The sequence below is a fragment of the Poecilia reticulata genome, chromosome 13 (genome assembly GCF_904066995.2).
Source record: "Poecilia reticulata chromosome 13, P_reticulata-male-v2, whole genome shotgun sequence".
Classification (NCBI taxonomy): Eukaryota; Metazoa; Chordata; class Actinopteri; order Cyprinodontiformes; family Poeciliidae; genus Poecilia; species Poecilia reticulata.
In genome coordinates, this window is record NC_088842.1 from 23,081,999 (window position 1) to 23,104,196 (window position 22,198).

The following is a 22,198-nucleotide window of genomic DNA, read 5'->3' on the forward strand; positions in this document are numbered from 1 at the left end:
ATATAGATGTCAAACTCACCTCTGTTTTTCATATACTCTCTAGCAATCCATCAAGCACCCTTCTCCATAGAAGGTCAGTGTTTCATTGTGCAGAAATCCTAATAATTCAGGTTTTTATTGTCATCGTTTATCTCAAAATATTAAAGGAATGATGCCTCAAGTGAAGGAGTTTAAGTATCTGGGGATCTTGTTCACGAATGAGGGAGGAAGGGAGCGGGAGATCGACAGGCAGATTGGGGCACCGTCTGCAGTGAAGCGGGCACTGTATATCGGTCCGTCGTGGTGAAGAGAGAGCTGAGTCAAAAAGCGAAGCTTTCGATTTACCGGTCGATCTACGTTCCTACCGTCATCTATGGTCATGAGCTTTGGGTCATGACCGAAAGAACGAGATCACGGATACAAGCGGCCAAAATGGGTTTCCTCTGTAGGGTGGCTGGGCTCTCCCTTAGAGATAGGGTGAGAAGCTCGGTCATCCGGGAGGGACTCAGAGTAGAGCCGCTGCTTCTCCACATCGAGAGGAGTCAGTTGAGGTGGCTCGGGCATCTGGTCAGGATGCCTCCTGGACGCCTCCCTGGTGAGGTGTTCCGGGCACGTCCCATTGGGAGGAGGCCTCGGGGAAGAACAAGGACACTCTGGAGGGACTATGTCTCTCGGCCGGTCTGGGAACGCCTTGGGATTCTCCTGGAGGAGCTGGAAGAAGTGGCTGGGGAGAGAGAAGTCTGGGCCTCCCTTCTGAAGCTGCTGCCCCCACGACCCGACCCCGGATAAGCGGCAGAAAATGGATGGATGGATGAAGAGCAGCTTCACAGTCTTGTGCTTTTTTAGCCTTTTTCTCATAGTAATGTGTGCATATAGTATACAAAACTATGTCAGAGCTATAATATATATGTCTGATCAACTCTGTCCCAACGGTACTGGCACTGTATGAAAATGTAATTTTAGTTGGAAAAAAAGTTTCTGCAAATATTTTTTTTTCTAGTGACATTCAGTCTTGCTTTCAGAGCACAGTTTATAAAGTGACAATGTTTAACTTGCTGAAAGTGCATTCTTCCACAAGTACTGTACAAAATATCTAGAGATGTTATATTTTCACACATTTGATATTGTACAGCAATACTACAACAAGCAAACAACTGTTACTTTTTTAAATCCTTCTTTCCCTCACTGGGTTTCTAAATATCGGTTGCCTAACATATTGGCTTCATGTTTAATAATTCTAGTGTCTAAAAGTTGATGTGAACTTTATTTCAAGGTGAGTGAGGCCATCTCTGTGAAGAGTCCCAAAGAGCATCTGCTCCTCAGTCTGGCAACAGATGTGTACGATGCTTCCCTGAACCAGGAGGAGCTTCTGCCCTGCATCATCAAGGTCGATCCACTTCCTGTGGTCAAGAACCAAAGAGCCATGATCACCGCCCAAACTGGAGGTTAGATCTCATTGTTAATTGACCCAAGATTTAAGTATGAGCTTCACACTGACTCTTCTGTTTGTGTGACAGAAAACATCGAGTGGATCAGTACAAGCCTGTACGTCTCTCCTGGCAATGAAGACAGAAATGATCTTACCACCAAAGCTTGTCAACAGTGGATGGAAGGTAAAGCACAAACAGTGAAAACAGCACTGTATTTATTTTAATCCTGAAATCAATCAGTATGTTTTAAACAGCTTAATAATACAGCTGTGGTTTAAAGCAACAAAAAGACAGTCGACATAAACAGAGCAGCAGCATCCTATGCAGGTTTTAACAAAGTAATAATTGATCTATGTCATCTGAAAATCCAGATAGGCTGCCAAAGCGATGAGCTGTACAAAGAGGAGTTATGGAGAGCGTCATGTGTTATCAAAATGCTCCCTGTTACATCAGAGAGGATGCAGGTGTGGAACATGTGGGGAGGACTCATCTACCTGCTGGCTCCTCGTGACATAAAGGTGGAGGATGAAGAGGTCACAGTTCAGGAGGCGGTCACTGCTCCTTACTACACGTCTGGTGAGTGAATCACGATCAACACAAGCCCTATTAGGGGATAGTTTAAGAAGGCTGCCATTTACTGCTTTCCTACACAGCCACACTGTCATGATTTATGGTGGGGTTTGGTGAGGTGAGAAGCTGGACGCAGGCAGACCCAGGTTGAAGTGATGAAATAATTTAATGAATATCCAACAGAGGCGGCACGGGAAAACAGACTGATGACATAACACGACAAGGATCCGACAAGAGACAAAGACAACAGGTGGACTTAAATACACGAGAAGGGTAATCAGGAAACTAGACACAGCTGGGATCAATCAACAGGGAGGACAGGACAGAGACTCACAGGGAAACGGGACTAAACACAGAAAATCTCAAAATAACTACACAGAAAAACACAGATCACAACACACATATTTCAGATTTTCAAACATCCTGCCATAGACAATTTCCTTTTTTCACTTTTGCAACGTCCAGCTTTCTTTTATGGCTAACATGTTTGTCTCCGTGTGCATTATAATAATAGCTTGTGTTTATTACCCAACAACACATTCTTCAATGAGAAATATTCTGAAGACGTTTCCATCCGTCCTTGGTTTACTTCAGGTGCAACTAAAGTAACATGAACAGAGCCGTGAACATGAACCTGACTGGAGTCCTCAAAGCCTGGGGATGGCCCATCCAGAAAGCCACTGAGGAGAAACTCTCTGACCTTCCTCTCTCGATCAATCACCCTATAGCCTAATATTCCTTTCAGATTCAATGCACCATGCACAAATATTCACTCCACTGACATACAGCATCACTGTCACCACCTGATCAAGAAGTGATGACAGGAATATGAGGGGCTCAGGTTGCTCACTTAACAGATTTTATTTTCATTTTTAGAGCCAACTATACCCTTCATTGTAAACAGGTACTGTCTGACCATTACATTTTTAACATAACTATCAAATGAACTGCTTAAAACAAGACTGATGGTGAGAATGCCTATTACTGAGTGGGTTGCCAGGTCTGATATAATTCCAGTCGAACCTGTAACAACATTTTATGGGTTAGAAAGATTCATGTCGATTCTGCATTGTGTTGCATTTTTTCTTATGGCTTTGATTGTAAAGGTGGTGGAAATTTAGTAAGTTTGTCAGTGCAAAATAAATGGCAGCAGTCAATAGAATGACACTTTGACCTTTTAACGGATAACACTGAGTGAACTGTGATTTATTCAAGGGGATAATGTATGCTGAGAGACTGGGAGAAGAAATTGCTAAAAAACTGATTAGGTTGTGTTGTGTGACCAGACAGAATACATTTCTATTCATTGAGGTTTTGCTGCATTTCCATATAAGTTTATTATTGACCATAAGACCTTGCCGTAGTCAGTAACTGTGCCCAAAATTAGTCATGTGTTGAGAAAAGTCTAAAATGGCACGTCCTGAACGGTTATGAAAGATAGATTGTGTTCATGGCTCTTGGGTAATTCTTCTATCAACTTTGAATTTCCCCAAATAACTGCACAAATCTGCCTGAAATAAACAAATTTTTAAAAATAAGTCTCTGTCAGAGTTTTTATTGTAACAATTTTTTTTTACATATTTCTTATGTAGTTGACAAAATGTAATGTTTACTTCTTGTTTCATAATTGATGACAGTATGATGTTTTCATGATGCAAAGCATTTGAGCTGCCTTGTTCCTAACTTGACATAGCCATCAAGTTGACTAAAGCCCCATCAATACAAAGATTTCAGAGAAACTTCCAACTCAATGCTGATTATTCCAGGTGTTTATTACAATCACACCTGAAGGAGATCACTCCACTTGTTGAATGTATTTCAGTTCCTGCAGACACATTAGACCTAATTAGGCTCAATAGTTTCAATGGTTTCATCCTTTACATTTTCAAATGGCGTTTCCTTAGATTTTTTCTTTTCGAGTCACATTATAAAATGCAATATCAATCTTTGTAATGTCTTGAGATAATATATTGGCAACAAGATAGTCAAGTGGAAAATTGGAAAGAAAAAACCTTTATTGTGGTTAGCAGTACAGTTGTGACAAAACATGACAAGTCAGAACCGGAAAACATGAAGGAATGGAGTGTTTAAATGTACTGACAGAGAGAACAGTAATTACTTAAAGAAATTAAAATTGCAATATATTAATGCACCAAAAAGATAATAAACAGTGATTTTTTCCCCCCGTTTCTCAATGTATCATCCATGCTGCTCATCTATTAAAGAAAGAAATTCTAAATATTGTAAAGATTTTTTTATGTTCACTTTGCTGAAATAAAACAAGTTTCATTTAACTAAAAAAAAAATACTTGTTTTAGAGTCACTAGATGCCAAAATGATCAATTTAATTCAATGTAATGATGTAATGCTGGGATATGAATTATACTGTTTTTTATGAGCCATTGGCCAACCTGTTCCATGATGCTTCAATTATCTTTTCTTCTTTAAGTTAACTCTAATGTTTCCATTTTCACCAACAAAACATCACATGTTGTCTTTAAAATCAATCACCCCAAAAATCATTCCTTGATAAACATGATTAATTTCAGTAATCATTCAGCATTTCTAGCATTATACTGGAAATAAAAGACAAACTACAGCTAAAACCAGGTCACAGTTTAAACTTGACCCAGTGGTAGTTTTAGTTAAAGGTGATCGTGTTAGGCCATAGGGTGATCGGTCCAGAGAGGCAGGTCGGAGAGTTTCTCCTCAGTGGCTCTTTGGATGGGCCATCCCCAGGCTTTGAAGAATCCAGTCAGATTCATGTTCACAGCTCTGGAGAAAGTCTCAGCATACAGGTTCATCTTCCCTTCTTTGTCTTTGGGATGGTTGGTCATGTCATGGTAGGCAGCAAACACCTTCTTAAAGGCATCCCAGCCAAACTTTTCCTGGAGCTACAAAGAAGAAAACAGGATTATGCAGATGTGACCTCAGATACAAACACAGTGACTGTTCTGTCTTTTTATTTCAGAAGGACTTTTTATTGTACGTCAACATTCACACCAATGATTGTGTTCATATAAATTCAATAACATGTGTCCTCTGTGATTAAAGAGTAGGCTGGAAATTTTTGTCTTGAATGACTGATTGAATAAACATTCAATAATTCATCTGTTACCATGACTATCAATTCACCTACTGGAAGACTAACATTCGACCAAACGTCTGCTGTTTTAAATGACTTTTATTTGTTCGCTCTCTAACCTGCAGGTATGTCTCCAGGGCGGTCCAAACGTTCCAGTCGCTGAGATTCTTGCCTCCTTTAACGTATTCCTCTACAGAGCGCTTCCGACTGGCTGCAGTTACGGAGGGATGAGCCTTAAGACAATGACTTAATTTTAGGTAAAGGTAGCAAAAGTTGACTCTATGACTTAGATAAACATCATCTGACAGTTACCAGACTCATGTTTGTTGCAACATGTACATAGAGTCTAAAGGCAATTTTAGACTTGCAACATAAATGTCTTCATTAAGTCTTCCCTACTTGTCGTTACAGTAGATGACTTTGTGAGGCTTTTCCATAAAATTATGTGATGTCAATCTGATAATAAATTAATGAAACAAACTTATACGTGTCTCTATCTACACAGTACAAGTCTGATGTGCTAAAGTGCTCAATATATACAGCATGATGCATGATGTGAAGAATATTTGTTGTTCAACAACAAAAGGTTGCTGTTCATAATTCCTGAACTGCTGTTCTTGAGTCAAAAATAGTCATAAATAAATGGATAAAACTCACATTTAAAATACTCAACAAATTAAAAAAATAAGCCACCTTTGCTCTGTTGAGTCCCAGCACCTCCTCATTCACATACACTGACCACAAGTTGCACGTGGCCTCTCCAGTGTGTGGTGGAAACTCCCATGGGCTTCTCTGCTGGTTGTGCCCCAGTTCATGAGTTTCTCCCCACAGACCTTTGGTCCGGGCATCTTGTATGTTAAACAGCTCAGCTCCTATAGATGAGTGCATCATGATGGGATAGCCTGAATGCATCCAACCTGGGAGGAGAAAACACAATTTAGTTCTGATTTCAGTGCAGCTGAGATCAGAAAATAATCAACATCTTTCTCATTTTCAGCCAGCTGCTTTCCTCACAGCGACAATGTTGTCTTCTTTCTCCACCATAAATTAAATGATTTTGAAATCATATTTGAAAAAAGCTGATTTCTGTGGGATTCTGTCACGTTTCATTGCTTTGGTGTACTGTGATCATGTATGTAGCACAGACAATAAGTAAAGATCTGTGTCTTAAAGGAAAGTGTTACATCTTGGTAGTTTTGAGTTATATTTTAACTCATTTCCTATGGAAACCTATATCAAAATTCTAATTTGTGTTTATCTTATTTTAAGTGTTTGCTTAGATTTGTCACTTCAAGTTGCTTGGCCAAGATTACAAGAAATTCCTGCAGAATTATTCATCAATCATTTAACTTCTTCTTACATTTCCTGCATCCTTACCTGCAGAAATCTGCACATCAGCCACGATGCGTTCTTTGCGGATGAATTTTTGTGGAATGACGGCCAGATCTGCAACACCCTTCATGATGCCATTCCAGAGTTTTTCCACCTCCAGAGCGTTCTCCAGGTCACGAATGATGTGTGACGGTACAGTGAGGATGATGTTCTCAAACTCCATTTCTGCCCAGGGTGCAGGAGCTTTGCGCAAAGAGGACCAATCAGCTGCTTTTGTCACACCTGAAGTAAGCCAAGGATGGATGTTGTGATGAAAACAACTTTGAAATACTTGGAAAAATAAGCAAATAAGAATTCAAGTACAAAACTGTACACAGTGTGAGTTGTATATCTCCCAAAATGAAATGTACTTAACCCTCCTGTTGTCCTCGGGTCAAAATGACCGAGATTTGTATGTGTTTTTCCTATACACAAAAAATGAGGACAACAGGAGGTTAAGCAAGCAGTCTCTCTAAAAGTTAGCTTCTCTTGTGATCTAATTTGAAATATTTCAATCTTTTATTCATAGAGAATTTACCATAGGAAGACATTCGCAAATCAAAATGGACAGATGAAAAGTTTATGCTTTGAATCCAGGGGTGGAAGCAACTGCAGGGGAAACTATTCACTTCACAAAAGAAATGACATTAGTGAATATTAAAGCAACATTATGAGACATCAGCCAGAAAGCTGAAGACAACAAAACCATGATCTAAATGTTGTTAAAATGTGAGCAGACTTAAAAAGGTAATTCTGAAACACAGTTCAGTCAGGCAAAATGGGCCACAATTTCAGAAAATTGTAAGACGTTTCTGGTGAAAATGTTTGACTCAAGCTTTGTAAGTTCATGAAAGAACTAATTATAAGGAAACAAATTAAAACTTTAGAGAAAACAAACAAACAATTATCTCCCTCGCTATTCTGACATTAACAAAATATGATTACCCTAAGTGACCTATAATGGGAAAAGTGTCAGATTTCATGACGCCTTTTTCTCAAACAGTGAGAAAAAAATGCTGTAATCTATGCTTATTTATGAGCATACGTGGTAATCTAGCTGGAAGTTTCCTGTATCTCCTGTGATCTCTCCATGATTCTGCAAAAGTAAACTAAAAGGAATGTGTTGTCTATCAAATATTACCAATGTGTAAGCTTCTGAAAGGATCAAACTCAGTTTTATTATGACTGCATACACCAGAGTATTTTTTTATTTTTTTTTAAATAAATATAGTTTGTTTTATGGAATAGAACAACCTCCATATCTGGCACTATTGGTAGAGATGTGAACATTCCTAAAAATGAAATTCATTACTGACACTGAAGGTGATCCTTTAATACTCCTGTCTATCATGCAAAATTACTCATTTCTTTTTCTAAATTGACCGTTACAATTGGGTCTTCAAACAAAATGCATAGCACACCCAAACAAACAGGAACAATTGCAATTGAAATTAAAAAGAAGTGGAAAACTGTGTTTTTACATTTTAAGTTACCAAACAACCAATGGATGTGATGTACACAGTATATCAGAAAGCCCAGAGCTCATCACATCCATTGGATTCTCAAAATATCCCCTTATGGAGCATGAAATAAACTCACCAGACTTGTAATAAGGAGCAGTGACCGCCTTCTGAACCACGATCTTTTCATCCTCCACCTTCACGTCACGAGGAGCCACCAGGTAGATGAGTCCTCCCCACAAGTTCCACACCTGCATCCTCTCTGATGTAACAGGGAACCTCTTGATAACATATGGAGCTCTCCATAACTCCTCTTGATGCAGCTCATCACTTTGGCAGCCTATTTGGATCTGTGGGTGACACAGACCAAGTAATACAAGTTGGAAAGATTGCAGAAGGTTTTGGTGTATTTTGGGACAGGACTTTTTTTCACTAAAATGTGTTGCACAGCCATGAATTGAAGAGGACATATGATGCCATTCCCTTTGACATTTAAATCATTTAGTTGTGGTCCATATAGAGAGGACCTGTAATGGTTTGGTCTGAATTCCTCTACAGGTGCCATTTTTATCCCTGTTCTATTACAATTATCTTGGGGTGAAGAAAGGCCACAGAATGGATTAGGATCATCCCCAAGACAAAAGTGGCATAAAAAAATCCCAAACAAAAGATGTAATTATACAATTAAAAACACACGGTACTGCAGTTATTGTCCTCAAAGAGATAAAAGTAGAAGTCATGACGCTATTTATTTTTCTTGGAAAGGTATCCACACCAGTGGGGAAAGTCTTTGATTGCTCAGTGCACTTCAAGAACCAGGGCTTTAGCAACCTGATACGATGAGGCAGTGTAATGAATTGTGTGAATAAAGACATCCTACAGCTGAAAAATTTGACTTGTCCACCTGTAGCTTTGGCATTTATGAATCTGGACTACAAATTATCTGCAAGATATAAAAATGGATTCATGAAACTGGTTAGCCAGAAGTCCATGACCTTAATTACCAGTTCTGCAGAAAATGTTGTGATTGTTCAAAAAAACATAATAAGGAATCAAGAAAGCTGAACATATTGAAAAATATGGCTCGAACATAACATAAAGTTTACACAGCAACGGAAGAGACAAAACTTTTCTGCACTCCATAATATATTTTAGTGCTAAAACAGTGGATTTTGCATTACATGTCCCCTTTAAAGCATTAATGTTTGGTAATATTAGAATTACATTTCATTCAGATGCTCTAGGATTTAGCATAATGTTTAGGGGAATAAATAAAGACAGCAATAGTTTGAGTTCATGTACACTACCGTCCATTTCCTGTTCACAAACTTTGGTGGTAAGATCATTTCTGTCTTCATGCCAGGAGAGAGGTACAGGCCTGTACTGATCCACCCCTCATGTTCTGTCACACAATCCCAAAAAACAAGCCAATGAGTCGTTTCATTTTTCACCAATATATAAAAAACATTTTTTCACCTTTTCTCCATATTAGATAACAACAGTGATCTCTGACCTCCTGTTTGTGCAGTGATCTTGATTTGTTGGTTCTTGACCACAGGTAGTGGCGGGTTATCCTTGATGATGTAGGGCAGAAGCTCCTCCTGGTTTAGGGAAGCTTCGTACACACTGGTTGCCAGACTGAGGAGTGCATGCTCTTTGGGACTCTTCACTGGGTTCTCCTTACTTGCCTTGAAATAATATAGTTCATATGAGCTCTTAGAAACCAGTGCTTTGCAAAAGCATTGACATTTATTTTAAAAAATGTTCACCCTGACAATGCACAAAAATGTTGTGTCTAAAATTTTTGACCATGTATAATTTTTCTTCCAGTATTTTGAAATACCCAATGACATCTTTTTTTAAACTGAATAGATTTAAAGTACAGATGGAAACAGAACATTAATATTATAAGTCCCACCTGTCGGATGCCCACTTTCTTTAAGATGTCAGTAAGAAGGGACAGAATCTGTATGTAGGAGAAGTTATCATAAGCCTCCATCCTCAAGAAGGAGGCACTCTCTGATCCCAGTTTCTTTAGGTTCTCTTCTTCTTCCTTGGTGAGTTTTATGCCCTCTAGAGCATGACCAGCAAATTGATGCAGGAGATGACGGAAATGGAGCTTGTTGACTTGGTTTGGATCAGGAGCTTTGTAGACATTTGCTGTTATAGTTTGTGTTAATAAGCCCAAGCCCATTTTGCTCAAGATTTTGTTTCCTGGAACAAGAAAATTGTACAGAATAATCTAGTAAATCTGTCGTGTTTTTTTTTATTTTTGACTCAGAATTAGACATTAGTCAGTTTGAATTACACATAAAACAGGAATGTTCTTCTACACAGGCATATAATAGCACCATAATGTAGCTAAGCCCTAATTTATTCAAACCCTGGAAGATTAAGATTTCAAATTATATTACAAATATACATTTGTTCCTGAAATAGAAGTGGGACTGGTATCTCACAAAAAACAATAAATTAGTATTATTTATTTGGAAAATAATTTTAATTTGCTTTCATTTTGATAAAAAAAAAATGTCATGACAGTAATTATTAACACCCCATCTGATAATCAGTAGGAAAATATGAATTGTCATTATATCAAAGGTTAATTCAGTATGACTGACCTGCTTTCCAGATGTTTCCACTATTATTTTAAAGTTGTTGTTTTTTTATGCTGAGCTCCAAGTCTCACATAGATTTGACATTCGCTCAGCTCTTTACAGCATATATTTCTCTTTTACTGTGTTGGTTTATTAGCCTGATAACTTTTTAAATATGAAGAAATGTGGCATCATATACCTGAGAAGTCTTGCATGGGGTTCTGACCAATGTGTTCTGATGCCCAGTACCAGGCATGTCCACCAATCAGCAGGCCTCCTCCCTCAACCACAAAGTTTTGGATCGTCTCAGCATCCATGTTAGTGTATGCTTTGCATACAAACACACTCAGCTCTGAGCTGAAGTTTGTCTTCTTACATGTCAAACCTAAGTTGGGTAAAGGTTTGACGCCTGGCTCAAATCCAACCACTCCTTTTCTACCTTGGTCCAACCAGTCAATTGCATTCTTCCAAAATGATGCCAGTTTCTGTTAGAAAAGAGAAGATATTTAGAGGAAGAGACACTTAAAGTATTCTTAGTTCTCAGCCAATAAACATGATGTAGAATATGAAACCATACATTATACAAGAGGTCTGTAACCCCAGGCCTCAAGGGCCGGAGTCCTGCAACTTTTAGAAGTGTTGCTGATCCAACACGCCTGAATCAAATGGCTGAATTGTATTCTCAGTATGAGGACAAGTTCTCAGGAGTCTTGCTGAGGACTTTATTATTTCACTTAGGTTTTGAAGCAGAGACACATCTGAACGTTGACACTGGCCTCCAAGGTGTGGATTGTGTTAACATTTTACTGTTAACTCGTAGCTCATTCTGTTTAAAACATAATGGATGTTTTTAGTGAAACAAAACACATTTTTAGGTCTCCTTTACTGCACCTCATATTGCAGAAATGCCTCATGCGTCACCACAATGACCCGTCCCCGACCATAGTAGGTTCCTCCCAGGAATGCCTCTCCTTTATCTGTGGTACCGATGGGAAAAGCAAGAGGGCCGTGGACCAGAGCGGCAGAGGGAAGTCCATCTCCTTGAATGTCAAAATCTGAAATCCCTTTCAGCAAGAACTCCAGGTCTTTTTTGAAATCCATCCCACAACTTTGTAGTAAGAAGACAGAAACAGAAACACAAAGCTGTGATGATGAGAAAAGGAGAAAATAACTTTTAAATATTAACACCATTAAAACCATACGAGGAAGAGTTTAAACATCAAGATTTCTACTGGATTTCTAAAGAGTACCTATAAAAAAATGATCACATATTAAAAAGAAATGTCTGAAATTTGCAGTCAAACTGAAGTTAACACTTACTCTACAGTTTTCCAGGAGGATGGGATCTCTGGGGAAATGGAAAGTTTTTCTGCCTCTCCATACTGAGCAGTAAAGTAGATTCCTGCTACTCCTGTAACTTTATTCCCTGGGAACTCAAGGATTAGGTTTTTATTCTCGTTCTGTGAAGCCCACCACCAAGCTTGTCCACCAATCAGCAACCCTCCCCCTGCTTTCATGAAGGCTATCAGCTCTTCTGCCTTTGGACCCACTTGGTACGCATCTGTTACATACACACTGACACCCAGGTCTGCTCTAAATTCCCCAACGGGACTGACTCGGTGGCTGGATCTGTTGAGGTTATCAACAACTCCTTTCATTGCTTTTGGTACACCTAAAGACAGGTTGGCAGACTCCCTTCCTCCCAGCCAGGTCAGAGCTTTTTCTACCAGAGCAGGACAGAGGGTCAGGTATGTCTCATGGCTCAGGACCACGATTCTTCCTCGGCCGTACACAGAAGCAGCCATGAGGACGTGACCCTGGCTGTTCATCAGTACAGGAAAGGCATCTCCTGCCAGCACCAAGGTGCAAGGAGCACTGGAGTGCTGAAGGTCCACCTCCTGAATACCTCTTATCAGAGCCTTGTAGGCATCCCGAGGGTAAGACTGGGTTGACTGGTTGGACATGATGCTGTGTAGTTTGGGTGAAGAAGGTAATGGACAAAAGAAAGCTGTTCCAAAGAGATGCTGTGTCAGTGTCTCTTCCTGCAATAGAAACAAAATGTTCAAGTTAAAAATGCTAAATCATGTAGCTGTTTATCAGTCATAGCACCACAATGAACTACTCCTACAAAACAGCATAGGGGGTTTGTTGAAGATTTAAATACAGAGCATTGTCACATTAATGCATTCACAGATATGAAGTAAAGTCTATTATGATGCACAGTAACTTTTTAACCCTGAAGTCTGTGTTAAAATTATTTAAAATTTAAATGTTGGTCAGACTGGTTTGTTTCTCTTTCAAGTAATGAATACAAAATCTAAAATAAACATTGGTTTCTTCACTGGAGGATTCTAGGGGAGCGAAGCTGCCACACCTTTGCTACCAAATGTTGATACCAAAAATGTGAGAACTTGTGTAATACTGTCTTTAATAACCACTCAATCATGTTCAAATGTTAATATGTTTACAACGAGTCTGATTCTACAAAAGAAAGAAATATCATTAACTACACAGGAATCAGAAATATATTCCAGACATAAATGGACTTTTATAAATAATATTGAAAACAGAGTTCCCAAATTTGTGCAAATAGCATCAGGTAAACTAGTTTAATCAAAATTCATATTACTGTTGGGTTATACACAACAGTTTTGTGAATAAAAAGCATTGCATAATGATTTGGCAAGGACATTTGTAAGAATATATTAAAATAAATCACGTACATTTAATTAAAGTAAGTTGATAATTTAGTTCAAAAGCAGGTTATCATTTAATGCCAAACTTTAGATTAAATTAAATTAAATCATTTAATTTAATGTCATGAAGCCTGTAGTGATCATTTGCAAGTTGTGTTTAACCTAAACATAAAAATATAAACTTAATATTAGTAAAAATTTGATAAACTTAAAATCCGATATAATTTCTAGCTTGTGTTTCTAAAATAAGCCAGTTTAATAGTCAATAGAGTCAATATAGCTGTTTTTACCTCTGTGCAACTTGAAATCTCTAAAAACAGAAACCTGTCCCAACGTGCAGCATTCCAAGCAGCTTCTCGTAAAGATAGTGTACTGGAGAGAAATACCTTTTTTTTTTCTTTTTCCAAGGAAAAATGAACAAGAGGAAAAACAGGGAGGGATTCAATGATTATCCAATGAACATTTAGCACAGAGAGTACTTTTCTTTTCTTTCTCTTTAGGCAACGACTTTGTAATCTTCTGAAATTTTAGGTTCACTTTAAAGGTCAATGAAGCTCATACTTGTGCAGCTTTTTATTTATTTCAAACAGACAATAAATAATTAAAACATGAAAAAAATACACAATAATGTCCACTGGCATGCAGTTTTACATAATTTATTCAAAAAGAAGCAGGTAGAAGATATAAGATCTTATCTTACATCTTCAACCTGTATGCCAATGGACGTTATTGTACTTTTTCATGTGCAGCACAAGCTCATACTGCATGTGAGCTCTCTCAATATGAGAGAGGATTTCCTGCCTCTCTCATATTGATCAACTTACAAACATTTAAATCTCCAAACATCACACAATACTTCACTTTCTTGTTGTTTGCCCTCCTTGCCTGGACCTTTGTGATAATCATATCTGCTCCTCCGGGATTAAATGTACCAAAGATAAATACATGTTTGGAATGATGTTTCTGAACAAGTCCATGCAAGTTTGTCTGAAGAAGAAAAGGCCTTCATTTTATAAGCTTCTGTTTTTCTTTCTTTTCTCATTCAACATCTCCAAGAACATCAGTCTCATTGGTCGAAATATATGTATCTTGTCAAAATTGATTTCTACATGTACTGTATTCAGTGGTAAAGATGCCAAAATATGAGCAATTGTTAGAATTACTAGCTGCTCTCCAAACCAAGGTTGGTTTTAGTCTATGCAGAATTTGGGATGTGCTCCACTCCACAGAGGAGCAGGGCTCATAGCTTGGCAGAAGCGCACACATTTCCAAATTGTGCCCATGCTTGACTGTTATCTGGTTCTTAAAGTTGTACGTTTAAATATTTCTTTCAGACAGAGAAAGAAAAGTCTTCAGGATCAGCAGGATCAGTAGAGGAGACAAGTGATCAAGCAGTGGCTCATATGGTCACAACATGACTTATAAAACTTCAAAACCTCAGTGTGATTACAAAAAACCTAAGATTTTGAATTCAAGGTGCACGATTGAAGGTACAGGTGTTTGTTTTATGGTCAGCTGTGCTCTCCTAAGTTATCAGCAGAGAGAAAGAGAGCTCTACTGGGTTAAAATGACAAAATCCACAGAAAAACCCTTCTTCACCTGAAAATACAGATGGTGTTTGTCTTTCTACAGCAGAGTTTCTCAGTTCTGGTTGTCAGGGGCCGCTGCCCTGGATATTTTAGATATGTCTCTGGTCCAGAACACCTAAGTAAAATAATTGCATGACCTCATCAAGTTCAATAAAAACCTGTTAATCACTTACTTATTCAAGTCAGGCATGTTGCAGAAGAGCAGCTACTAAAACAGAGGCCCTCAAATCCAGGCCTGGAGGGCCTGCAACTTCTAGATGTGTCCCTAGTTCAACACGCCTGCAGGACACTGGCCCTCCAACCCTGGATTTGAGGACTCCTGACCTAAAACATGTAGGGCAGTGGTGCAGAGGACCAGAATTGATAAACACTGCTCTACAGCAAGGCTCAAAGTGATTGTGGAGGCATTAATATTCCTCTTAAATACAGAGAAATTTCCCAGATTTTGATACGGTCATGGAAAAATGCCAGTGAACACCAGCCCTACTTGTCATCAAAAGTGATCAATAAATAGCAATAGTCAAATAATAAAATTTACTGTGTAATATATTGATGTGTAAATTGAGTGTTTTCAATCATCTTTAGTGCCATAATCGATTATGGGATTGAATATAATTTTTTTAGAATAACCCTTTTAGTTTTATTTATCTCAAGCTGAAAGCAGGATGATATTTTGGCTGCTTAAAAAAATTAGAAACTGGCTATTTGCTTTTAGTTCGTTTTTAAAGGGTGCACAGTCACTATTCAAAATATTGTTTTTGGTTTGAGATTTTTCCATAAATTTAAAAATAGAAACACTTGTTATTTCAAACTTACAGTCTTTTCAGAAGCTTAAAAGCTCTAAAACTCTTTTAATGAGACCTAGGAATGAATATGTCTTTCCTGTATTCGAAAGTCAGAAGAAAACCTACAAATTGGTTTAGTTTACTTATAAAACTATCAGGTAACCAGTTACTCACTGTGCAAGCTGTAGATCTCCAGATGATTTTTCTTTGACCAGCAGGGAGCAGAAATTTGCCTCTCATAATGAAGACAATGTGCAGACAGACTCTTATATAATACAGCTATGGCAAAGCGTGGTAAAACATTAATTTTCTGACGTCATTGTCACTTTCTGTTGTTGGGAAAATGAGTCACTAATAATTTCTGTAGAAGGGAGAGCAAGATTTCTGATAAAGGGAGTATATGACTTCTGTTGAAGTCATTTTTGCATGTGGCAATAAGCTGCATGCAAAAATGTATTTGAAAAACCTTCAAGCTTTATATTTTATCAGAAATGTCAAACTGGTTCCCTTATGCCTTTCCTGTCTGTAAGACATAAAAACATAACCTTTGACCCTAGAAGGACATACACTTAAAACTGTACACATTTGTACTCTTTTGTATCTCGTTTTAGTTTAGTCATAGGTTTTGGAAAATGTAAAAGTAGTTTCCCTGGAATGATCTGAAAGATTCGACGTGTTCTGCTGAATCAGTTGATATTTCACGATTCTTTAATTTATTCATTCAACTTCCTTAAATCTGTGACATTCTTCTGAAAAGTGTTATTTGTCTTGTACTTGATCAAACGTGTCTTTCATATTAATCTTGGACTTTTTATGTATTCAAAGTGTTCCTTCTCAGACAAAGTCCTACAGAAAAATGTAATTCATGTTATAATTCATGTGTAGATTTATTATTATTATTATTATTATTATTATTATTATTATTATTATTATTATTATTATTATTATTATTATTATTATTATTATTATTGTGGATTTAAAATGTATTCTTCCAAGGCCTAATACATATATATAATGTTTTTTTCCATTGACAGAACTAGTTCACAAATTTTCTACATGTTTGAGGTTGGGTATGTGAAAGTTGTTTTAAACACTGAATGAAAGCTAAGACATCTTTTTGTCAAACTTTGATAAGAAGTTTTGACAAGTTGACAGGTGACCTCTAGAAGAATGGTCTTGTTGGTTAGAAGGTCTACATACTTGTTTTCTAGACTAGAAAGTTGAAAATTGTGGCAGAGAAACAATTTGACAAGAAGTTGAATGGTTGCTATTCTCTGCCACATGCATGCAGTATCCTCTAATTTTAATTTTAAAATATAATTAATAACAAGGACAGAATCTTTTTTTTTTTTTTACTTAATGGATACAATTGGCAGAATATTCACAGAGGATTCAAAGTTTGATTTGCGTACTAAATCTTGTTGTGGAAACAAATCGTTTGTTGCACCTGCAGTTTTGCCTGCTCAGGTGGTTGCAGATGCTGCAGTTGATCAGCATCCTTGGAGTCTGGTACTGCTGCATTTATGTTTCTCATCTGGAGGAAAAGGTAAGTTTCTCTCCCCTGATCTTGGATTGGAGGTTTCCACTAGTGTCTGATTGTGAAAGTTAAAAGATGGACACAAATAATCAGTCATAAAAGTCCAGTGAAACATGCTTTTATTAATTAAGATTCTTGTTAGATAGGTAAATGGTTGTTTCATTAGCTTTAACCCTTTTTAGAATATTGCTATGAATTCATCTCAGGCCACTTTGGGTTCTAATCTCCATCAGAAGCTCTTGATGCAAATTCCACATGTACCAAGGATCATATTGGAGACTCCTTGTTGCCATCTAATGGTTGTAATTATGCTAGAATATACCTAATATTTCTGATTTGCATTCTAAATGCTTTAATTCTTATCTGTTGTGTTATAATCAAATAAACAATTGATACCTAATTTAGCATCCATGTGAAAGAATAATCACTATTACTTTATTTTTAATTCCATTGTGAAAACCAAAGACGCTTGTCAATAAACTGGGATTAAAGCTATTGAAATGAATATGTTTAATAATTTTTGCTCTTTGTTGGGTCACTGTTACTCAAGATGTGCTAACCAGTTTTGCATCTAATCCAATCTCATTTTGAATTGCATTTTAATGTGATTTTAGCCGGATGCCTCTCACCTATTACGCCTCTAGAAAGGGATGGACCTCATTAAAAATTGTAACAGGGTTAAGCTGCTGCAGAAGTTTGATTTTCAGGCTGGTTGTTCAAATATACAGTTTGGAATCTAAAACATTGGGGAACCACATGAAGATTTTCAGCTGCCAATTATTTATGCTCCGCAGTTATTGTAAAACAGCTCCCCCACTGGTTCATTGGAAAACTGCTGCAGGAAGGCACCCAGTTCATCCAGTGAACGTTTTACAACATAGTTCTCGTCTGTGTTTCTTGCTGTACCAGCGCCACTCTGAATGGGCTGGTCGTTGTTGTCCACGCAGCAGTAGGCATTCCACACGTAGTCTGGGATGTTGACGCGCTTCACGTTGTTTTTGACAATCCAGTTGTCTGCTGAGGGCACGGCACCAACCAGGACGTAGGCCTTTGAGCACTTTTCAAGGAAAAGAGTGGTGAGGTCGGACTCGTGGATCCTCCAGGCATCTTGATTCGTTTTGGGGTTCTGGGGAACCACGTTGGTCAGGGTGAACGTGGCATTACGACTGGGCACTGGAAGAGAAAGTAGCCAGTAATTCTAAACGTATTCTAAATTGATCACAGAAACCCGAGCAAAAATATAGTTGCCTTTCATTATTTTGCCATTGTTGGAATGTGAAAGAGGAGAATGGTTCAGATAAGTGGAAAAAGACAGTAATAGCTTAGCTATTGTCTGCTCTTGCCAAATAGACTATTATCAACTGATTATTCCACTTTATTTTTGCACCAATATTGGCTAAAAATATTCTCCAAACCCCTGTCATAACGATGTGAAGAAATCTTTGGAGCTTTGGCTATCAGACTCAATCTGTCTGTCTCTTTCTTTTAAGGCAGAGATGTAATACAAATACAAACCATTTTTAAGAGAAACATTTGCTTTTTATGTAGAGCAATTTGAATTTCTTCATTGCTGTTGGTTTGTTAGTCCTTTTTGTGTTAATTTGGTTAAGTAGTAGTGCATTTGTGAATTTTTTGTAATATATCATTTCAAATTTCATGTTTTTTCTCTGGACACTTTGTTACCACCCTTGGTAACAGTTACACATGTAACTACGGCTAAAAAAAAAACAAAAGTTGACTGGAATGTATATGTAGAGGTTTTATTTTTTATTCTGCTTAGTTAAAAACAGTATTTTATTAAACTACAACAATGTTTATAAGGAGCAATGATTTCCATGTCGGAATTGAAGACTTGTTGCTTTCTGACTATAAAAACAAACATTTGCATTGTTTGTTTGTCTCAGGCATGATCTCAGCAATGCCTGAGATCAGGTTCAGGAAGTAATTTCTTCACTTGTTAAAAACCTTTGGCTGCGTGCTCAGCTGCTTTATTGTGTTTGTTTGTGAAACATATTTGTCTACATTATGTAAAATCATGGAAAAGTAATGAGTTTTGACTCAAAACCTCCATAACTCAACTTAAAAGCAGAGAAATTTGTTTAGGATATAAATGTAAAAAAAAGAAATAAAATTATTTCAACAAGTTTTCTTGAGTGTACGTCTAACCTCAGATATAGTGTATCTGTCAACAGTTTCAACCCCAAAACATACAAATGAACAGCAATTTAAATTTTGAGCATCACGGTAAATCCAAGCATACATCAAAACCAACAAATATATCCATGTATAATAAAAAAGTAAAAGTTCAGAATGGTTTATTCAAAATGTGGGATGCTGCAGAAATCCTACTCAAGAAAACCGCATGGTATTTTTGAATAAAAATGCTAAAAAAATAAGTTTAAGGGTGTGTGCACTGATGCAATCAGGTTATTGATTTTTTTCCCCTCATTACATTTGCTTGTTTTTCAGTTGGACTGTACAAAATATATCTCACACACCTTTTAAATAACTTTTCATTCTTATTTTTTACATCACAGAACTTGTCATTTTAACACAGGTTTGTTAATATTTAAGACTTAAGTAACTTAAAGGACATTTACGAAAGCATGTGGAATTTCTCTGAAGCAATAAATACTGTATCTTGCATCTCTGGTGCCATAGCACCACCTACTGTGCCTCAAGGATAACAGCACCAGTATTTGGTCTTTCCTACCTGGATGGTGTCCGTTAGGGTTAAGGTGGCCACGGTCAAATCCAGAGTTTGTGTAGTCCTCGTTCAGAGCTTGTTTCTCCCCGAGGTAGACGCCGGGGTAGTCCTGCCCCAGCCAGTATCCATCCTTCATCTCAGCTTGCCAGCCGTCATTCACCAACTACAGCACATCAGAACATGCAGAGACTGAAACATAAAAGCCGTAGAAGGAATCAAATAGTAAACCACGCAGTGGATTCCTTTCAAAGTCATCCCACCTCCACAAAGCAAAGTTTTTGTTGATGATAAATAGAAAAGATGGTGTTGAAAGATGGTTGAAATGGAAACTGGGACACAAAGATGTTTATTCATGTGTAAAAGTCATTTAAAGGTGGCTTAGGTTCATCAGCTAAGCTAAACAAGCAGGGATTGCAATGTATTAATTAAGGTCACCTTTTAGGGACTTAATGAAAAGTTAAGTCATTAAGTGGATTAGGGTTAGGTTTACTTTTGTGTCTACTTTTCATTAAGTTTTGTTCTGGAATAAATAAAGTACAGCCTGGATTAAAATGTCCACAGAAAGCTGGCCGTGGAAATGTTTTTGTTTTGATAGAATCTTCTAAACATCTACTTAACAATTCTGACAATATCCAACCGTTTAGGTCAAACAGTGTAAAGCTGTGTGTCACCTGAGGCTCCACAAACCACCTGTTCTCCCTGCCACCTCCATTGCTGGGCTCAAACTGATACGCAGAGTAGACAGCAATGCGATGGTTGGTGTCATACAGTGTGGCAAAATGAAACCTTGAAGTGCAAAGATCATAATTACAAAACTTAATGCCAGCAGGAGAGAAAACAGCATGCTGCACATGATCATGGAGGTACAAGGAACAATAAAATAATTTAGCGTAGAATCGCTTCGTGTGTTCAGAGTAGACATTCATCCTTATAAGTACCTGTTGACAAAACGCTGGCACAGACGGGCAGCGCCTGGGGTGGACGCTCCCCATTCTGGCACCTTTGCCTTATAAAAATAAGTCATGCATTCTGGCACATCCTGAGGAAAGAACAACAGAACAGACGTTTCCTGAAAACTTCCAACCAAACACACTTTTGTAATGTTTAAGATCAGGGTGGAACTTGAGAAGAAACAAACCTCAAAACGCTCCACAACATCTGCATGAGCAGAAAAGAGGAGTGACAGAAGAGAGCACAAAGCTGCCAACGTTTGCATTCTGAGGAGAAGGTGATGAAACCAGGAGTGTCAGCTGGCCTGGAAAGATGGGGAAAAGCAAAATACTGTGTATTTAGCAGTCAGGAGGGTATTTGATGAAAGCATGTGGAATTACTTCAGGACCTGACACATGGGAGGAGGAGCAGTCAGTTTGTGCCATCTGTGTTTGCATGAGTATATTTCCACTCACCTGCTTGCTGCTGCAGCCTGTCCTTTGCCACGGCCACCACCTTTATACAGGACTTTTCCTCTCCACCTTTCACCCTGAATGACCCGTTTTATTTGATCTCATGTTTACTAGCGCTCTATATTGATCTAAGATTAATTCAGATCTGACTAACATGTGATGCCTGGATGATGATGGCCAAAAGTGGGAGTGCAAAATGTGAAAAAGTGCTACAATTAGCACCAGAAAGGTGAGAGCACACAGTGAAATATGCAAGTTCATCATGTGTCAGCGCTCTCATATGTGTTATGTGATGACATTTGTCTAATTTCTTTCCAACACCTTAGTTTGAGCTGTTTTTTTCTAAAACTAATTTATTTTATTTAAATTAGATCAATCTTTAGTTCGCTGTTTATGCAACCGGATATTTATTTATACAGACATTTCTTTAATTTTAGCTAGAAATGTACTTTAAATCCTACTATTTTCATCCAAGAAAAAATATTTTATACAGCAAAATATTTGGCACCCATAGAGCTTAATTCAGTGTTTATGTTTTGATCTCAAAACAATCAAGAACTCAGTTTTAAACTACTCAACAGGAAGGACATTTTTTTGCGTTTGATTTATACTTTTATGAGAAAATAAAAATACACCTAAGGAACCATCTGAATTTATTCCTTCTCATGAAAAGCTATTTTTTACAGTATGTTATGATTGAATATTTTAGTTTGCAGACCTGGAAAGTTCTACAGCACCTCTATGGTTTGGTGTTGAAGCCCTGAAATATATTTATTTTCTTACTGCTTTTCTTATTGCTAGCACAATCCATAACCTATAAACATTTATCCATAGTATTTGTTGTATTATCTTTTTTCTGTGTCCTTTGACATGTTAGTCATCTGTTCTCACATGTCTTGCAACATAAAGCCTGTTTTCAGTAAAGGATGTTTTATTTTTAGCAGTTTCCCTGAAAGTAAAGTAATTATACAATGACTTAAGTCCTCCAG

General features: G+C 37.6%; 2 protein-coding genes and 1 long non-coding RNA gene across 3 annotated transcripts; 1 reads left to right on the top strand and 2 right to left on the bottom strand.

Moving 5' to 3' along the window:
* The first annotated feature begins 1,516 nt into the window (after positions 1–1,516).
* LOC145554481 (uncharacterized) lies at positions 1,517–3,495 on the top strand. Its single transcript, XR_014090448.1, has 3 exons — positions 1,517–1,592; positions 1,781–1,985; positions 2,574–3,495. It is a non-coding gene; the product is annotated as an uncharacterized LOC145554481 (long non-coding RNA).
* A 476-nt stretch (positions 3,496–3,971) lies between these two features.
* On the bottom strand, positions 3,972–13,585 carry LOC103474843 (TRPM8 channel-associated factor homolog). Its single transcript, XM_008426096.3, has 12 exons — positions 13,479–13,585; positions 11,813–12,534; positions 11,384–11,600; positions 10,692–10,977; positions 9,814–10,109; positions 9,409–9,583; positions 9,203–9,297; positions 8,035–8,245; positions 6,442–6,678; positions 5,758–5,981; positions 5,184–5,297; positions 3,972–4,873 (listed from the first exon to the last, which is right to left on the bottom strand). Exons 2-12 carry the CDS (start codon positions 12,454–12,456, stop codon positions 4,640–4,642), a joined length of 2,733 nt encoding a protein of 910 aa, XP_008424318.2. The 5' UTR covers positions 12,457–12,534; positions 13,479–13,585; the 3' UTR covers positions 3,972–4,639.
* Positions 13,586–17,201: 3,616 nt separating this feature from the next.
* LOC103474844 (endonuclease domain-containing 1 protein) lies at positions 17,202–21,294 on the bottom strand. The gene is made up of 6 exons (XM_008426097.2): positions 21,213–21,294; positions 20,945–21,061; positions 20,745–20,845; positions 20,478–20,592; positions 19,813–19,969; positions 17,202–18,272 (listed from the first exon to the last, which is right to left on the bottom strand). Exons 2-6 carry the CDS (start codon positions 21,020–21,022, stop codon positions 17,881–17,883), a joined length of 843 nt encoding a protein of 280 aa, XP_008424319.2. The 5' UTR covers positions 21,023–21,061; positions 21,213–21,294; the 3' UTR covers positions 17,202–17,880.
* Positions 21,295–22,198: the final 904 nt, after the last annotated feature.

Coding starts and splice junctions, on each gene's coding strand:
- LOC103474843 (XM_008426096.3), bottom strand. CDS start 12,456: ATGTCCAACCAGTCAACCCAGTCTTACCCTCGGGATGCCTACAAGGCT. Junction 9,298..9,408: donor GATCACTGCACAAACAGGAG/GTCAGAGATCAC, acceptor ATTGTGTGACAG/AACATGAGGGGTGGATCAGT. Junction 6,679..8,034: donor TGCTCCTTATTACAAGTCTG/GTGAGTTTATTT, acceptor GGCTTACTTCAG/GTGTGACAAAAGCAGCTGAT.
- LOC103474844 (XM_008426097.2), bottom strand. CDS start 21,022: ATGCAAACGTTGGCAGCTTTGTGCTCTCTTCTGTCACTCCTCTTTTCT. Junction 20,846..20,944: donor ATGTTGTGGAGCGTTTTGAG/GTTTGTTTCTTC, acceptor TTCTTTCCTCAG/GATGTGCCAGAATGCATGAC. Junction 19,970..20,477: donor GGTGGTTTGTGGAGCCTCAG/GTGACACACAGC, acceptor GATGTGCTGTAG/TTGGTGAATGACGGCTGGCA.